This window comes from Emiliania huxleyi, assembly GCF_000372725.1.
Source record: "Emiliania huxleyi CCMP1516 unplaced genomic scaffold EMIHUscaffold_269, whole genome shotgun sequence".
In the NCBI taxonomy this organism is placed as follows: domain Eukaryota; phylum Haptophyta; order Isochrysidales; family Noelaerhabdaceae; genus Emiliania; species Emiliania huxleyi.
Window position 1 is genome coordinate 59,213 of NW_005200019.1, and position 15,694 is coordinate 74,906.

At 66.8% G+C, this 15,694-nt stretch overlaps 4 protein-coding genes across 4 annotated transcripts; 1 reads left to right on the forward strand and 3 right to left on the reverse strand.

Moving 5' to 3' along the window:
* Positions 1 to 664: 664 nt before the first annotated feature.
* Positions 665 to 1,600, reverse strand: EMIHUDRAFT_52639 (hypothetical protein; the record flags this gene model as incomplete). Its single annotated transcript, XM_005777124.1, has 1 exon — positions 665 to 1,600. A coding segment is annotated over one exon (936 nt), but the record flags the coding sequence as incomplete, so codon positions are not given.
* Positions 1,601 to 5,807: 4,207 nt separating this feature from the next.
* EMIHUDRAFT_443814 (hypothetical protein) lies at positions 5,808 to 7,332 on the forward strand. The gene is made up of 2 exons (XM_005777125.1): positions 5,808 to 6,695; positions 6,819 to 7,332. Exons 1-2 carry the CDS (start codon positions 5,900 to 5,902, stop codon positions 7,217 to 7,219), a joined length of 1,197 nt encoding a protein of 398 aa, XP_005777182.1. The 5' UTR covers positions 5,808 to 5,899; the 3' UTR covers positions 7,220 to 7,332.
* A 3,046-nt stretch (positions 7,333 to 10,378) lies between these two features.
* Positions 10,379 to 11,690, reverse strand: EMIHUDRAFT_367632 (hypothetical protein). The gene is made up of 3 exons (XM_005777126.1): positions 11,443 to 11,690; positions 11,048 to 11,359; positions 10,379 to 10,961 (listed from the first exon to the last, which is right to left on the reverse strand). The coding sequence occupies exons 1-3, from the start codon at positions 11,521 to 11,523 to the stop codon at positions 10,623 to 10,625; spliced, it is 732 nt and encodes a 243-aa protein (XP_005777183.1). The 5' UTR covers positions 11,524 to 11,690; the 3' UTR covers positions 10,379 to 10,622.
* A 1,719-nt stretch (positions 11,691 to 13,409) lies between these two features.
* Positions 13,410 to 14,677, reverse strand: EMIHUDRAFT_115833 (hypothetical protein; the record flags this gene model as incomplete). The annotated part of the gene is made up of 2 exons (XM_005777127.1): positions 13,410 to 14,345; positions 14,522 to 14,677. The coding sequence occupies 2 exons, from the start codon at positions 14,675 to 14,677 to the stop codon at positions 13,410 to 13,412; spliced, it is 1,092 nt and encodes a 363-aa protein (XP_005777184.1).
* Between the last annotated feature and the right edge of the window lie 1,017 nt (positions 14,678 to 15,694).

A 15,694-nucleotide genomic window follows, 5' to 3' on the forward strand; every position in this document is an offset into this window, starting at 1 on the left:
ACCGGCTCGCCGCCACCGCGCAAGGTGGTCTTCGCCAAGGGCGTCACCTTCAAGGGGGCGGTCAAGGTGGCCAACGCGGGGCCCGAGCCAAAGACGCTCAAGGCGGGCACCTACCAAGACCAGACCGTCGAGCTCTGAGCCAGAGCCAAGAGCCCGGCCCCCGAGGCGCGTCACGCGGGCCGGAGGCCGCCGCCGCCGGCCTCGACGGCTGCGCCCCTCTCTCCTCCCTCCGCCGCTCTGTCCACGCCTCCCCCTTTCGGTACTTGGGGCTCTTTGAGGCCCCACGGGACGGGCCACTCAGTCGTGTGTTGGTGGCCACAATTTTTTGGATGAATGTGTATTGGTGATGGCCGAGCTTCGGCCTTACGCCGCCCACACCGCCGAACCGCCGTGTCTCTGCTATCTGAGTCGCGGTCGGGCTCTTTTTTGTTTGTGCTGTGTGGTGGCGGGGGAGGCGTGAGAGACTAAAAATCTAATGAAAATAGCAGCGTAATCGACTCTCTCTCATTTCACACACAGAATCTTACGCCGAAGACGCGGCCTTGCCATGACACCGTTTGAACTTTAGACCCGAGCCGCAAGCGCATCGCTCATTCGGGCCCTGCTTCGGCCGACTGGCGGCGAGCGCTCGCTTGCACGCCAGCACGACTTGCAGAGCGGCGCGTGTGTTCGGGTGGCTGTCGCCCAGCACGGCTCGAAACCCCTCGAGCGCCTCGCGACTCAGGGGCTCCGCACCGTCCAGGTCACCCTTCTTCTGCAGCAGCGTGCCGAGGTTGTTGATCGAGCCGAGCGTGCTCGGGTGCCGGTCGCCGAGCGTCTCTCGGAACCCCTTTAGCGCCTCGCGGTACAGCGCCTCCGCGCCGCCCAGGTCGCCCTTGGCGTACAGCAGCAAGCCGAGGTTGTTGATCGAGACGAGCGTGTTCGGGTGCCGGTCGCCGAGCGTCTCTCGCTGCGCCTCCAGCGCCTCGCGACTCAGCGGCTCCGCACCGTCCAGGTCACCCTTCTTCTGCAGCAGCAAGCCGAGGTTGTTGATCGAGACGAGCGTGTCCGGGTGCCGGTCGCCGAGCGTCTCACGCTGCGCCTCCAGCGCCTCGCGACTCAGCGGCTCCGCACCGTCCAGGTCGCCCTTGTCCTTTAGCAGCATGCCGAGGTTGCTGATCGAGACGAGCGTGTTCGGGTGCCGGTCGCCGAGCGTCTCCCGCTGCGCCTCCACCGCCTCGCGACTCAGCGGCTCCGCGCCGTCCAGGTCACCCTTGACGTACAACAGCCCGCCGAGGTTTTTGATCGAGGTGAGGGTGCTCGGGTGCTTGTCGCCGAGCGTTTCCTGCATCGCCACCAGCGCCTCGCGGTACAGCGCCTCCGCGCCGTCCAGGTCGCCCTTGTCCCTGCCAAGCAGCGTGCCGAGGTTGTTGATCGAGGAGAGCGTGTTCGGGTGCTTGTCGCCGAGCGTTTCCTGCATCGCCACCAGCGCCTCGCGATACAGCGCCTCCGCGCCGTCCAGGTCGCCCTTGGCCTCCAGCAGCGAGCCGAGGTTGTCGATCGAGGTGAGCGTGTCCGGGTGCCGGTCGCCGAACGTCTCGCGCGTCGTCGCCATCGCCTCGCGAAGCAGCGCCTCCCCCACCTCCCAGTGAGCCATCCCACCCTTGTCGCGGTGCCACCCGCCAAGGCCGTGTGCCAGCCCCGCCTGCCCAAGCGGCGACAGCACGCCCGCCTCGTGCAGCGCCTCGGCGCATGGCTGCAGCGCGTCGACCTCCTCTCGGTGGCTGTGCCTGTGAGCACGCGACGCGAAGCGACGCCGCAGCACAGCCAGCAACGCCCCCCACTCCGCCAGCGACCGCTCCGGCAGCAGCTCCTCCGCGGTCGGTGCACGCGTCAGCACGTGCCTCGCCGACCGCTGCACGAGCTGGTGCATGTGCAAAGCGCCACCGCCCTCGATGCGAACCAGTCCCACCGCCTCCAGCGCCGCAGCGGCGGGTGCGAAGCTGCCGCTGTCGCCAAACAGCGCGCCGCCGCCCATGCCAGAGCCCTCGCCCAGCCCCTCCCGCGACGCAAACAGCCGCGACGGCACGCCGTCCGCATTCAGCACCGACAGCATCGCCAGCAACGACCGCGCCGCACCCACCTCCACCTCCAAGCCGCACTCGTCAAGCCGCCTTATCAGCTCCCGCACAGCGCCGTGCCGCCGCCGCACGCACCGCTTCTGCACGTCGTGCGCCTCCTCCAGACTCGGCATCGGCTCCGCCCGCCACCGCCGCATGACGCCTCGCGCCTGCTCCAGCGCCGTCTCAGTCACCGCGCCGTCCGGCCCCTTCTTGTCCTGCAAGCCGACGAAGGCGCTCTTGAGCAGCGCCACGTCGAGAGGGAGCTGCGCCCTCGCCGCGCCGCCCTGCCCGCTGCTCAGCTCCTCCTCCAAGTAGCACCGCATTCCAACCTCCTCGTCGTCCATGATCGCATCTCCTATCGGCGGCCGCCCCGCCGCCAGCAGCTGCATCGACTCGTCCGTGCTCAGCCCTCCCACCTCCCACGCCGCCACCTCCTCCGGCCACGCCTCCCGCCGCTGGCTCGTCAGCAGCACCCGCCCCGCCACTCGCCCGTCGCTCCCTCGCGGCAGCAGCGCAAGCACGCCGGCCAGCGCCGCCTCGCCCGCCCCGATGTCGTCCACTATCAGCAGCCAGCCGCTGCTCTCCGCAAAGTGCCGCCGCGCCGCCTCCACCGCCTCCTCCTCCTCCGCGTCCGCCGCCAAGCCGGTCGCGTGCGTGCGAGCGAAGCGGGCCAGCTCCTGCCGGAACGTCAGCGGCGAGCTGCCCTGCATGAACTCCTGCCAGGGCAGCTCAGCTTGCGTCGCGAACCCGACCGCGATCGCCGCGACCGTCTTGCCGGCGCCAGACTCGCCGTGCAGCGCCGCGACGCAGTGCGCAGAGTCTCGCAGCAGCGCCGCTACCTCCTCCACCAAGCTGTCGCGGCCGACGAGGTAGCCGTGCGCGCCTCGCGGATCGCGGAAGCCGATGCGGAGGCTGCTCGCGCTGGGAGGGCCTCGCAAGTTCACCGGCACCGCCACCGCCGCCCCTCCCCTCGCCGCCGCCAGCTCCCGCATTCGGCCCGCCGGCAGCTGCAGCGAGTCAAACGCGCCGGCCAGCTCGCATACCAACCCGCCGACCCGCGCCCAGTCGAAGCGGTCCAGCTTTCCGTGCTCGCGGTCGTGCCTCGCCGCCAGCAGCGCCCCCGCCTTTCCCATCAGCGGCTCGAGGGACGCCTTCTTCTTCGCCGCCGCCGGCCACCTCTTCTTGAGCTCCTTGCCGTGGCTCATCAGCACGGCGCAGATGGACTTGCCGCCGCCCGGTGGCGTCCCCGCCAGGTCCATCGGCAGCTTCAGCCACGGCGGCGGCACGCCCTCCCACCGCTCGCAGATGGCGCCGCCCAGTGCCGCCGCCGCGTGCTGCAGGGCGCTCTCCAGCACCGAGTGGCGCAGCTGCTCGTCGCTGAGCTCGACGGTCAGGTCGACGACGAGCGGCGTGCCCTCGCTCATCACGCTCGACGGGCTGCCCGGCTCGGCGCGCCGCTCCGCCTCGGCAATGCGCTGCAGCAGCGGCAGGGCCAGGGCCGCCTCGCCGACGCCCTCTCCGTGCGCTCGCAGCACCTCGAGGACGGCCTTGCTGCCGGCGAGGCACTCGGAGACGGAGGGCTGGCCGAGCGACGGGTGGGCCAGGCTGTTGCGCAGGAAGCCGACGTGGTGCACGCGGTTCCGGTAGATCTCGCTAGCCGCATCGCTGGCTCTCGCGGGCGGCGGCTTGAAGGCGTCGAGGTGGCGCTGGATGACCTCGCCGAGGCGGTAGGCGTCCCACTCGTCGAGGTAGTCCGAGTGAAAGGTGCGCGCAAAGTCCTTGCTCAGGCACTTGCGGCACTTTTGCGCCCAGCGAGGCACGTAGTCGTGCTTTGTCTTGAGCCGCTCCCGCTCCTCGGCCGCGACGCCTTGCGGCTCGTCGCCCCAGGTCTCGCGCGCCCACTGCTTGACGCGCGGCGTCAGCGCGGCCTCGAAGCGGCGGATGGCGAGCCGCAGCAACACGAGCGCGACGTGGGACGGCTCGAGGGATACGGAGTCCATACGCCCCCGTGGCCGCGTCTTCCCGCCGTCTACATCCGCCGGGGGTCGTGCGTGTTTCTTTTGAGCGAAATTGCAATAACTCTTTGTTGCAAACGCAGTGCGCGCCAGAATACGTGTTGTGTTGACTGGGGGGGGGGGGGGGGGTCCCAGGGGGGGGGGGGGTCCCAAGGGGGGGGGGGGGGCCCCGTTCCGTTTTCAATTTGGTTCCACGCTTGGGGCCCGCCCCGGGGGGCTGGGGGGGAACCCCGGGTCCCCTCCGGGGCCCCCGGGGAGGGGCGGGAAAACCCTTTTTTAGGGGCCCCCCCCCACCCCCCCTTTTGGCCCGGCGAGCGCACTTGCTGGTTCCCAGTCTCAAAAAGTAACCTCGGGATATGGCGGGATATGGCGGGATATATGGCGGGATACCGGGAGATACTGGGAGATGCCGGGTCCCGGGAGACACCAGGAGATACGAGATACGGGCAGATACGGGCAGATACGGGCAGATACGGGGAGATGCGAGGAGATGCAAGGAGATACGGGGAGATACAGTCAGATATTGGAGAGATACATCAAGACGATACCGCAAAAAAATCGTCCACACTAGGACTTACGGGTGGTGTCACCAACATGACCACTTTTGATGTTTTTTTCCCGCGTGAGGCGTGTTGCTCCCAGCGCCCTCACCCGCGCTTCCTGAGGCCAATGGCTGGTGCTACTAGTATGGGGGGCTACCTGGCTACCGCAAGAGCGACCTAACTCGTCGACATCCGTCCGATGATGGTGCCTCGAAAAGTCACTAGTCAGCCTCTTGTGACAGCTGACAGCGTTTTTGGTAGTTTTTGGAGGGTTTGCACCACAGACTTTTTGCAAGTCAGAGAATCTACAAAGGCATGCAGCACAGCGGGCGGCGCGCCCATATGCCCACAATTATATACACATACCCTGCCACTGCGGAGCCGACGCCGGCGACAACCGTCAACCCGCCGCGGACCGCCGCAAGGACCCGGAGGCGGCGGCAGAGCGGGAGAGGAAGGCCAAGGTGGCGAAGGTTGCCTCGCAGGCGACGAACGCAATGGCGACAGTGCGGGCGCAGCTCGATTTGCGCCCCAATTTGCGGGAGAAGGCTGAAGGGGGCAGCAGACAAGGCCGCGAACAAGGCCAACGACGACGCGGGGGCGCCGGTGAGGGCGTCGTCTACGATGGTCGAACGAGTGTTCGCCGCCCGCATCGACGGTCCGGACAGATACCTCGTGGCTCGACGAAAGGAGCGAAAGACGGCTGCCGGGAGCTGCCGGGGCTGGCACTGCTGCCGATATTTGGTGGCGGGTTGGAGAAGATGACGGACTCCGCCGTCAAAGCTGGCGAGGAGAGACGGCGCCGACGGCATCACGCAATAACCAAACAACTCTAAACACTCACACTTTCATCCCGGTTTGCCGCCCGACCCACTATAGAGGAAGCCCAAGGGAATCCATCGGCAACCAATAATTGAGGCGGCTCCAAGCGAACGTGGAACACAGTGGTGCCAGCCCCGCGACCAATTGTGGCCCGCCTTCGCGGCAGCCCCCGGGTTCTTAGGCCCGCCCCGGGGGCTTGAGCGAGCTCTCGACGATATCGCAACCACACGCGGCACCAGGCTCCAACCCGAGATGGGCCAATGGAGCGAGCCCACTTGTTTGGCGATTAGGCAACCACACGCGACACGAGCTCAAACCCAAGCCCCCCTGTAGTCCCTTAGCTGCCCGCGGAGAGCGGGCCTGCCAGTGAGTGGAGGCAAGCTGTTGGGGCTAGCCGGGACCTCGTGGCTGTCTGTGTATGCTCCTCCGAGCGCCAACCTCCGCTCAGCGTAAACTTGCGACGATGGCCGAGACCAAGCCGCTTCTGCGCGGCGTCGTCTTCGACATGGACGGCACACTAACGGTCCCCAACTTGGACTTTGGGGAGATGTACCGCCGTGCGGGCGTGCCGCGAGGCGAGGATATCCTGGCGACCCGCTGGCGCGCTGACGAAACCGCGTGCCGCGTCGTCGAGGAGATGGAGGCGGAGGGCCGCCGAACGCTTGCGCTGATGCCTGGCGCCGCCGAGCTGGCTGCGTGGCTCGAGGCGCACGGCGTGCAGTCGGCGCTGGTCACACGGAATAGCGATGCGACCGTCGCCCACTTCCACAAGAGTCTGTGGCGCAGCGCGCCGCTCTCGCCCGCGATCTCGCGCGACGCGGCGTGGCCGTCCAAGCCGGACCCTGCGGCGCTGCTGCACATTGGCGAGCTGTGGCGGGTCGGCTCGATGGAGGAGGTCTGCATGGTTGGGGACTCGCCCTCGAATGACGTCAGCTTCGGGCGCGCGGCCGGCGCGGCCACGGCCCTCCTCGACACGGGCAGGCGGCTGAGCGAGGGCGGCGAGACCAATGGCGCCGAGCTGGTCGTCTCGAACCTCGCGCAACTCGCCGCGCTCCTCTTCGGCTCCTTCCGGCTCGCCTCGCCGCTCCTCGAGCCGTCGCTGCATGCGAAGCGGCCGCCACCGTCGCCCGCCACCGCCGCCGCCGCCGCCGCCGCCGCTGGAGACACGGCCGCGCTCGCGTCGCTCTCCGCCGACAAGCTGGCGGCGCACGAAGGCGGGGCTCGAGCACGCACACGCACGCACGCACGCACCAACAAACGACCGCTCACACTGCTCGTCCAACTTGCCTGTGCCTCGCCGCCTAACCCCCCCACCCACCCACCCACCCACCCCTCAGGCGGACCCGGCTCGAACACGCCACTCATCTGGGCGGCCGAGCACGGGCACGCGCCGGCGATCGAGCTGCTGCTGCGCGCCGGCGCGGACGCAAACGCGCGCGGATACCTTGGCAACACGGCGGTCTCGCGCGCCGCCCGGCGCGGGCACACGGCTGCTCTCGAGGCTCTCCTCGAGGGCGGCGCGGACAGCGACGTGCCGAACGACAAGCTCCAGTTCCCGCTCCACTTTGCGGCGTTCAAGCTCAAGCCCGAGGCGGTGTCGCTGCTGCTGGAGCGCGGCGGGAGCCCGCTCGTCCTCGACCGGAAGGGTCGCACCGCCGCCGAGGACACGGCAGACGCCGCGATCCGAGACGAAATTCGCGCGGCGCAGGAGCGGCATATTGCGCGCGCCCTCCTTTAGCAAGCGGGGAGGCGGTGTGTGCTGTGTCTCCACTCGCTCCGCGCGGGGCCACACTGCACACATGTTCTGCTTTCTGGTCGTCGAGACCAGAGGTATAGAGGGTCCACACACCACAGCGCCCCAAAAGAAAAACCGGCGCCGCGTCGGCAACGTGGGAGCATGTCCACCGCACCGCGCCACTTCGTTTGCACTTCGCGGGGTCGCAGCGCTGTTGACTGTTGTCGGATGTCGCCAGAAACGCCGCTGTCCGACACAAGAATTTTACAATTCATCACAAGTCAACAAAGAAACCTGATCAGACCAAAGCGCAAAGGCCCCGCAGCCGCACACCACCCTCTTCACTGGCCTAGCTTCTGGCACATATGAAGGTCGCTGCGAGAATTGGAGAGGGACTGCGACGAGAGATAGGGAGAGGCAGAAGCCCGAGGGCAAACACGGGAGACTGCTCTGTGAGAAAGGGGTGTGCTAGCCCGCCCCCACCCCTCCCCCCCTCACTCCCGCGACCACACCTCGATCTTCTTGGGCAGCAGCTGGTCCGACAGGTCCTCTCCGTGGCCTAGGCAGCCGTGGCCGCCGTGGCCCCAGGTAAGGACAGCGCTGTCGGCGGTGAGGGTGAGGCTGTGGCTCTCTCCAGCCGACAAGGCGACGACGCGCTGGCCAGCAAAGGCCTCGACCTTCTTGGGCAGCGGCTGGTCCTGCCAGTCGCCGTGGCCCAGCTTGCCATAGTCTCCATCGCCCCAGCTCCAGACAGCGCCGTCGGCAGTGAGGGCGAGGCTGTGGTCGTGTCCCACTGACACAGCGACGACGCGCAGCCCAGCAAAGGCCTCGATCTTCTTGGGCAGCAGCTGGCTCTGCTGGTCGCCGTGGCCCAGCATGCCGTAGCCTCCCCAGCCCCAACTCCAGACGGCGCCGTCAGCGGTGATCGCGAGGCTGTGGCTGCCTGCTGCCGACACAGCGACGACGCGCCGGCCAGCAAAGGCCTCGACCTTCTTGGGCAGCAGCTGGCTCTGCTCGTCGCCGTGGCCCAGCCGGCCAAAGAGTCCACCGCCCCAGCTCCAGACACTGCCGCCGGCGGTGAGGGCGAAGCTGTGCGCGAATGCTGCCGAGACAGCGACAACGCGCTGGCCAGCCAGGGCGTCGATCTTCTTTGGCTGCCACTGGTCCTCCACGTCGCCGTGGCCCGTGCCCGGTCCGCAACCCCAGGACCAAACGGTGCCGTCCGCGGAGAGAGCGAGGCTGAAAAGTCCTGACGCCGCCACACCAATCGCGCGCTCGCCTCCGAGGAGCGACGGGAGACGGGTCGGCGTCTTAAAGCTGCAGCACGCCCTCGCCGTGGCCGAGAAGGCCCGGAAAGTCCTCCTCGTCCTCCTCCTCGCCCTCCTCGCCCTCCTCGTCCTCCGCTGCCGTGCCGCACGACGAGAGCCGCCCCTCGCCGTCGATGAAGACGCTGTGCTGACCGCCTGCCGCCGCCCTCGCCGGCCGGTTGGACTCGTGCAGCAACGCAGCAAAGCACAGCCACCGCACGGCGCAGCTCTCGCCCTCTGGCTGCGGCGGCAGCTCGAAGCCGCGCTCTTGCGCCCACAAGCGGATGCCCTCCTCCGCAAGCGAGGCGTGGAAGAGCAGCGAGACGGCCGCGACGCGAGCGATGTCGGCGGGGTCGCAGCGAGAGAGGGCGCGCACGAGGAGCTCCGTGGGGAGGTCGAGGAGGCGGGTGGGCGGCGGCGTGCTTGGCGAGGCCGCGGCGGTGGCGACGGAGGTCAGGCGGCGCGAGCGGCGCGAGCTGCGCCCGGCCGTTTTTTGGACATCGCGCGAAACGCTAAAATCCGTCACTTTCTAATTCTTTTCTTCGACCCCGCCGCGAGCTACTCTCGTGACATCTCTTCACCTTCACACTGGTCGAGTCATGGGTGATGCGAGGGCGCTCACTTAATTGATTAATTCACTCATTAATTCCGGGTAATCTTAATTATTAATCATCGGGCGGGGCGCGGCGCGGCGGCTGCGCGAGGCGGCGGCGCGGCGCGGCGGCGGGCGGCGCGGAGCGGGGCGGCGAGACCAGCTACTGAACGGACTACCTAGCTGGTCTTTGAGTCGGCGCAATGGTAGCGCCGCCCTCGACTCAAGGGGCTGCCTTCCACATGTCGCTGCTCAGGCCGGGGGAGGGGGGGAGACCTCCTGTTCCTCGCGGAACGGGAGCAGGCCCCTCCTTGCCCGGTCTGCGAAGCAGGGCGGTGGTCGTGCGATCTTCGCTTCACAACGACCACGCCGCAATCGTCGCCGGCGCGCGACACGTTTCCGTTGGCGGGACTGTCCTGGTCGAGAGTGTGTGCCGCCGAGGCGGGACCACTCGGGGACAGTGCTGACGGGACGCGGCTTGGGAGACGACTCCCGCGAAAGCACGGCTGGCATCCGTGGCGTGGGGCTCGCCTCCGAAAAGTCGGGCATGGCTCTCCCCGCAACTCTCTTGCTAACACGCGCGCCCCACCGAGACTGTGGTGGGCGCGCTGCGGCCGCACGTCTACCTCCGTCATAGTGCCACGACGTGCGGCCTAGATTTAGCACACGCGCCTCAGCTTGCATACACTCATACATTGGATTGTCATCGCCTGTGAGTGCGAGAAGGGCTAGCCGCAGGCAGCTAGCCCATGAGGAGAGCGTCCATAGACACATCACTAGACCCCACATACGGTCTCGTCCGTGCCTCGCAGGCCGGTGAGATTGCTAGAGGTGGAGCAAGCTGCTCTAGCCTCACATGTCACTTCCTGTCGTCTGTTGTTTGAGTTGTGCCCTTGTTTGTGCCCTTGGCACCGTGGAGTGCTGGGGGGGGCGACAGGGAGGATGTGGCCCTGAGTTATGTGTACGCCGACTCAGGGTGTGTGGCAGCCCGCTGGCTGTGTGTCTTGTGAGCCTGTTTGTGTCTGTGTGTCGCTCGTGCGTGTCGTCATCATCTGTCCAGCGTCCACCCATACCGCGTTGGTGTCCAGTCCGAGCCTGGCTGTTCTTCACCTTTCTACCTACCTACCTACTCTCGTGAGGCTGTGAAAGCACGCCCACCCTAGCGGGATTGCCCCCGAAGGCAAGTGCGTCTGATTCACAGCTTAGGAGAGTAGCCGCGACCTCAGATACATCCCAGTCGTTGGTCGGACTGTGTTTCCCCTTCCCGTCAATCAATCAGATACATACATACATGGTGGCAAGCCTTCGCTCTCGACCCCCGCCCCCGCAAGCTCTTTACAGTGCAAGCAAAATCCGGCCAAATCTACACGCCGGACCGCGCTCCGCGGCACCGGGCGGATCAACCTGCCTCCCTTTCTAGTGTGTGCAGCAGGAACGCTACCGCGCGCCACGCTCACGGCAAGGGCAAGGCGCTCTCGGGACTCAGCCTATACGGCGCACGCCCTTTTCACTTCGCCTTCTTGATGGTGATCGGCGCGGTGACCACTGCGTGGTTCACGTATTGGATGACGGCGGAGTCCTTGACAAACTGGAAGGTGCGCATGGGGTCGGCGAAGTCGAGGAGGAAGTTGACGTTCGCCCAGATCGCAAAGGCGCCGAGGTAGTACCAGCCGACAGAAACGACGGCGCGCGACAGCCGGTAAAGCGTGTCCTCATTGGTCGGCTCCACGGAGCAAATCGCGATGACCGCCGCGGTGTTGTTGATAAACAACTTGCCGGTGTTGCCCAGGACGGTGTCGATGAGAAACTTTACGTCGGGGGTGAAGCCAGCCATGAACGAGTCCACCTAAGGTTTTGCGTGCCATGCGTGCGTGCGTTACGTGTACGTGCACCACATGCACTATCGGGTGGTGAGGTCTGGTATGCACGCACCGCGTATTGCTCCATCATCTTGTCGCGGAGGAGGACGAGGGGCAACCCATACGAGATGGTATTGTTGATCGCCCACACGAGGAGGGGGGTGCCGAACCGTCCCTTTGGAATGAGCGCGTCCGTGTCGGGGAGGGCGGCGCCCGACTCTTTCCAGCCAAGGTACGAGAGGATGATGAAGGTCGTCCAGAGCACGATGTTGAAGTAGAGGCCTTCCTTCGGCATCGCCGCCGGCCAGTTGGGCAGGATCATGATCTCGCTGACCACGAACCACGCATGTGCCGGGATCGCCATGAAGCACAGGACGGAGCGAGCCTGGGAGGCGGGTGCTTCCGAGCGGCGTGAGGGAGAGCGCTACCTTGTGGCTGCGCTATACAGGGCTTGGAGTGCCACTGCGCCTTTTGCGAGACACCCTCGCGGGCGAAGTTGATGCATAGCGCAGCAGTGAAGATGGCTTGGATCCCCATGATGGCGAACATGTTGTAGGCGACCGATTTCTGCTTGACCTCGTCGCAGACCGGAGCGCCGCGAGGCTGCTTTGCCGGGCACTCAAAGAAGTCGATGCCGTACGCGCCGAGGATGTTGGCGGGGAAGGTCGTCAGCATCGTGCCGATGAACAACCCCCACGCGCCCATAGCGGACAGTGCAATCTTCGCGGTAGGCATGGCACCTGCGTTTCGCAGCCGCAGCGGCGGTGATGGTCACTCTCAATAGTCTCCCACTCGCCGGTTTGCGGCAATATTCGCGGTGTGAGCAGCAAGTGTGCAGGAGTGGTGAGAACGGATTGCTAGAGGTGGCCGTGCCCGGAGGCAAATGTTACATGAGGCCTGCTGAGTGCTGATCCTTCTGCTGTTCTTGCAGCTCATTCCTCGTCCCCCTGTGCTCTCGAGGTTTCGAGCGGTGTTAGCCGTCGCCCACCCTTGGGCGCCTGCCTCTTCCTATCTCTCTTCGCAGTGTCCCGCCGACCGATTCTTTCTCGCACACAGCACCGGTGTGCCTTCCATTTCACAGTGCTCAGTGGCACAGCCCGCGTTACACAATCTTGCTTGATTTTGGTCATTTGCGCCATTTGGTACCTCTCGGCGCCTTCCAGAGGCAGCTGCGACCCCGCTGAATAGACGGGGGCACTCGGCAGGTGGCGCGGTGTGCGCCCGTCCACTCGGCGGGGTCTCAGCTGCCTCTGCGCGTCCTGGGGAGGTACCAAATTGTCGCCGCCGGAGACGACTCGACGCCGCTGAGTCCTGAGATCGGAGATCAAGCTCTGACAGGTCGCACGTCGCTCCTTTGACGCCGACGTGACTCACCCGTGCAGACCACGCAGCAACCTCTCCGGCACCCGCTGTACTTACTGCTGAGCTCCCGATCGATGGATGGCAGTCACCCGCCTGCTTTTGCTGGCTGGGCTTTCTTCCGATTTTATTATCTCTCTCCAGCGTGCCGTCGTCTCCTGTCCAGTCCAGCCAGTCCGCGCCTGGTTGTCCAGTCCGTTCGGCGGGCGCGCGTGCGGCAACAGTGGCTCAATTGTCAATCAAGTTTGCGTTTGTCGGGATGACGAACGCGGCCGTGCTTGCGCACTCGCCTCGCCACGACGAATCCACCGCGTCCACAATCCTCTCCCCGAGGCAAGAAACAAAACAAACAGAGCTTAATTGTGCGACCAACACGGGCGTCGGTGGGGCCATTCTCAGCGGCTTTGCGCTGGACCAGATCGATTGGATGGCCAAGCCGGATGACCCGGGATCTTACGGGGCTGCGATCGCCTTCTTCGTCAGCGCAGAGCTGTCGCTGCTCTCTGCCATCGCATCAGCCTCCATCTATCGCCGCCTCAACTCTCTGTCCTCCAGTGCCGTGGAAGAGTTTGTCGAGCAGCACGCCTGGCTTCTGAATGGCCCGTGGTGGCTTTTCCTCGCCGGCGGCACTAGCTTCTTGGTCGGCATGGCATCAAGCGCCTTTATGAATGATACCGATCTCGGCCTCAGGTGCATCGGAGCAGTCACTGCCGGGATCACCACTTGCGGCTTGATGTGCTTTGCACACGCGAGCAGCGACAGCGGGATGCTAGGGACGATTAGGCGGCCGCCGAGACGAGGAGACGCCCCCCTCAGCCCCATCCAGCGCGTCGTCTCGTCCCCCTCACACGGTTAGAGAGCAATGGTCATTGGGCGGCATATGAGATCCTCATAAACGAAAGATATCAAGAGATCCTCAACGCGCAGTGTCGCAAATATAGGCATGTAGGGGAACGCACACAGCTCCGCCCCGGACTCAGTAAAGCCGTACAGACACATGCCTCGGCGCGCACAATACACAGCGACCGCTACGACGACTGAGGAGCATGCCAAGAGGCGGCCTCCCCTGCCCCGCGTCACCTAGGCGCCTCCGGCCCCGCGTGCGGCGGCTCGAGGCCGTCGGGCCCCGGCGCAGTCATCAGTGGCTGCTGCAGCGCCTCGGCGCGTGGACCGACCAGCGGCCGGCGGCGGCAGGACGAGGCGCACGCGAGCAACGGCGTGACAACCACCATGGTGCAGTTCAGGGCGAGGAGCGCCGCCGCGGTGGCGACGCCGAGCGCCTCCAGCCGCGCTTTCGTCCGTTGCGCCGCCCATTGCAACCGCGTGGAGTCGGCCAGGTCCGGCCAGGTCGCCGCATTCTCCGCCACAAGGGCGAGGGCGGCAAAAATGGCGAAAGCGGCGGAGAGGGCGTCGAGGCAGGCGCAGCAGCGTCGGCGCGTCGGCGGGCTATAATCCGTCGACCACTCGTAGACTCCCAGGAGAAGCATCGCGCCGACCGAGCTGGAGAGCGCCATGCCGAGAATGAAGAGGAGAGGCGGCGCGAGGGCAAAGGCGGCCGGGAGGCTCCTCATCTCGAGAACGTAGGTTGCGAGAAGGCTCACCTCCATGGCGCAGTCCAGGTCGAGCGCGCTCAGCAGACCGATGAGAAGGACCGATGTCGGGGTGCCCGCCGCGGCAAAGACCCGAAAGCAGCAACCGCAGAGCCTCTCGCCGCCCAGGCCGACGAGGATGATCGCGCCGACGCACGGGGCGAGCGCGCCTGAAATGCGCGCGGCGTGGACCAGTCCCACCCCGCCCACTTGGACGCCCGCGATGGTGCCGCAGGCGCACCCCATGACCAATGCGCCATGGCCGAGCGAAAGGATTACCCCGACGGCAGAGCGCCACGGTCCGACGCCCGAGGGCCGCTGGACGACAGCGGCGACCAGGGCGAGCGTGTCGGCGCGGATTCCTCGCCGCAGGCCGACGCTGCACGCGAGCAGCGCCTGCACGGCCATCTCTGGCGCCGTCGCCTGCGGGCGTGTCGTGCGGGACACGTCAGGTTAGGTGCTGGTTAGGTGTCGTGGGCGAAGGCTAAGTTGAGTGAGTCTGAGGAGGGGAGCTCAGCGGACAGTGCGGAAGGTTCCGGGGCGCAGCAACGTGGTGGGGCCGGCGGCGGCGAGGAAGAGTCCCGGGGAGCGGCACGCACCACCACGCCCAGGAGAGCAGCAACCACAAGGAGCAGGGCAACGCCAGAGGCGTGCGCGGCGCCCGAAGTGAGGTTGAGGATCGCCGACTCGGACGACCGGGTCCTCAAGCCGACGAGGCGCCGCGAATCGCCTCGCCCTCGCGTGCCCGAGTGCATATCGGTGAGGGGCCGGAGCCGGCGGGCGGCGTCGCCGGCCCGCTGAAAAGATGCTGCGAAACGCTTTTCTTTTCCTTAACGGAGTCGCTTAGGCGGCTCCGGTGGTGAGCCGGTGTGTGTGCCAGTCCGCGCCAGTCCGCGCCCTTGTCGTGCCAGTGTCCTGCCCCATTAGAATTCTTTTCCTTTGCAAGCGGCGCCGAGGGTAAAAGACACGAGAGCGCTGCCCCGGCCCGCCTCCATTCCCGGGGCACCAGCCAGCCCCACCTCCGGGCGCACGCGGCCCTCGCGTCCCGGCGCCCACGCCCGCCCCCTCGCGCGGTGCTCGCGCCACCGTGCCACATCGCACGCCTTGCGCCGCTCACACCGCGCACGCCTGGTGCTGCAGGGGAGAGCCACTACTGCGCGGGCGGACGCAGGAATGGGGGGAGAGGGTGGCCCCTGCGTGAGGGGGGGCAAGAGGGCGCGCGCGCCGTCCCCGGGCGCGGCGCTTGCGGCGGACTCGCTCCAGATGCTCGGGAGCGCGCGGACCGAAAAGAGGAAGAGGAGCGTCTCTTTCTCGCACGTCTCGATCCGGTCGCACTTGCTCGAGCTGTGGGGCGGCGGCGGCGTGCCGGGAGACGGCGGCGCACCGCTCGGGCTGGGGTGCGCGCGCCGCCCCCTCACTCTTCCCATGCCTCTCGGGACGGCCGGGAAGGGCGCAACTCTTGCGGGGGGGGGAGGGGGGAAGGGGGAAGGGGTGGGACTCTTGACGCGCTCCCCCGCCTCTCCCTGCGGTCAGGTGGACTGTGGCGGGGGAGCGGCGCGTGGCGATCGACGACTTTGAAGAGACGCGCCGGTCGACGCGCCGCGTCAAGGAGGAGTACGGCTCGCTCGGCTGCGTCGAGGCGCACTACTCTCCCTCCCCCTTCCTCCCTCGTGTCCGCGGATATTCTCGTCCTCCCCGGCCTTTCAGCTGCTGTCGGACCACGCTGGTCGCTGCTCGGTAGTCTTCCCCTGCTGCTCCGGGCTTCCATTGTG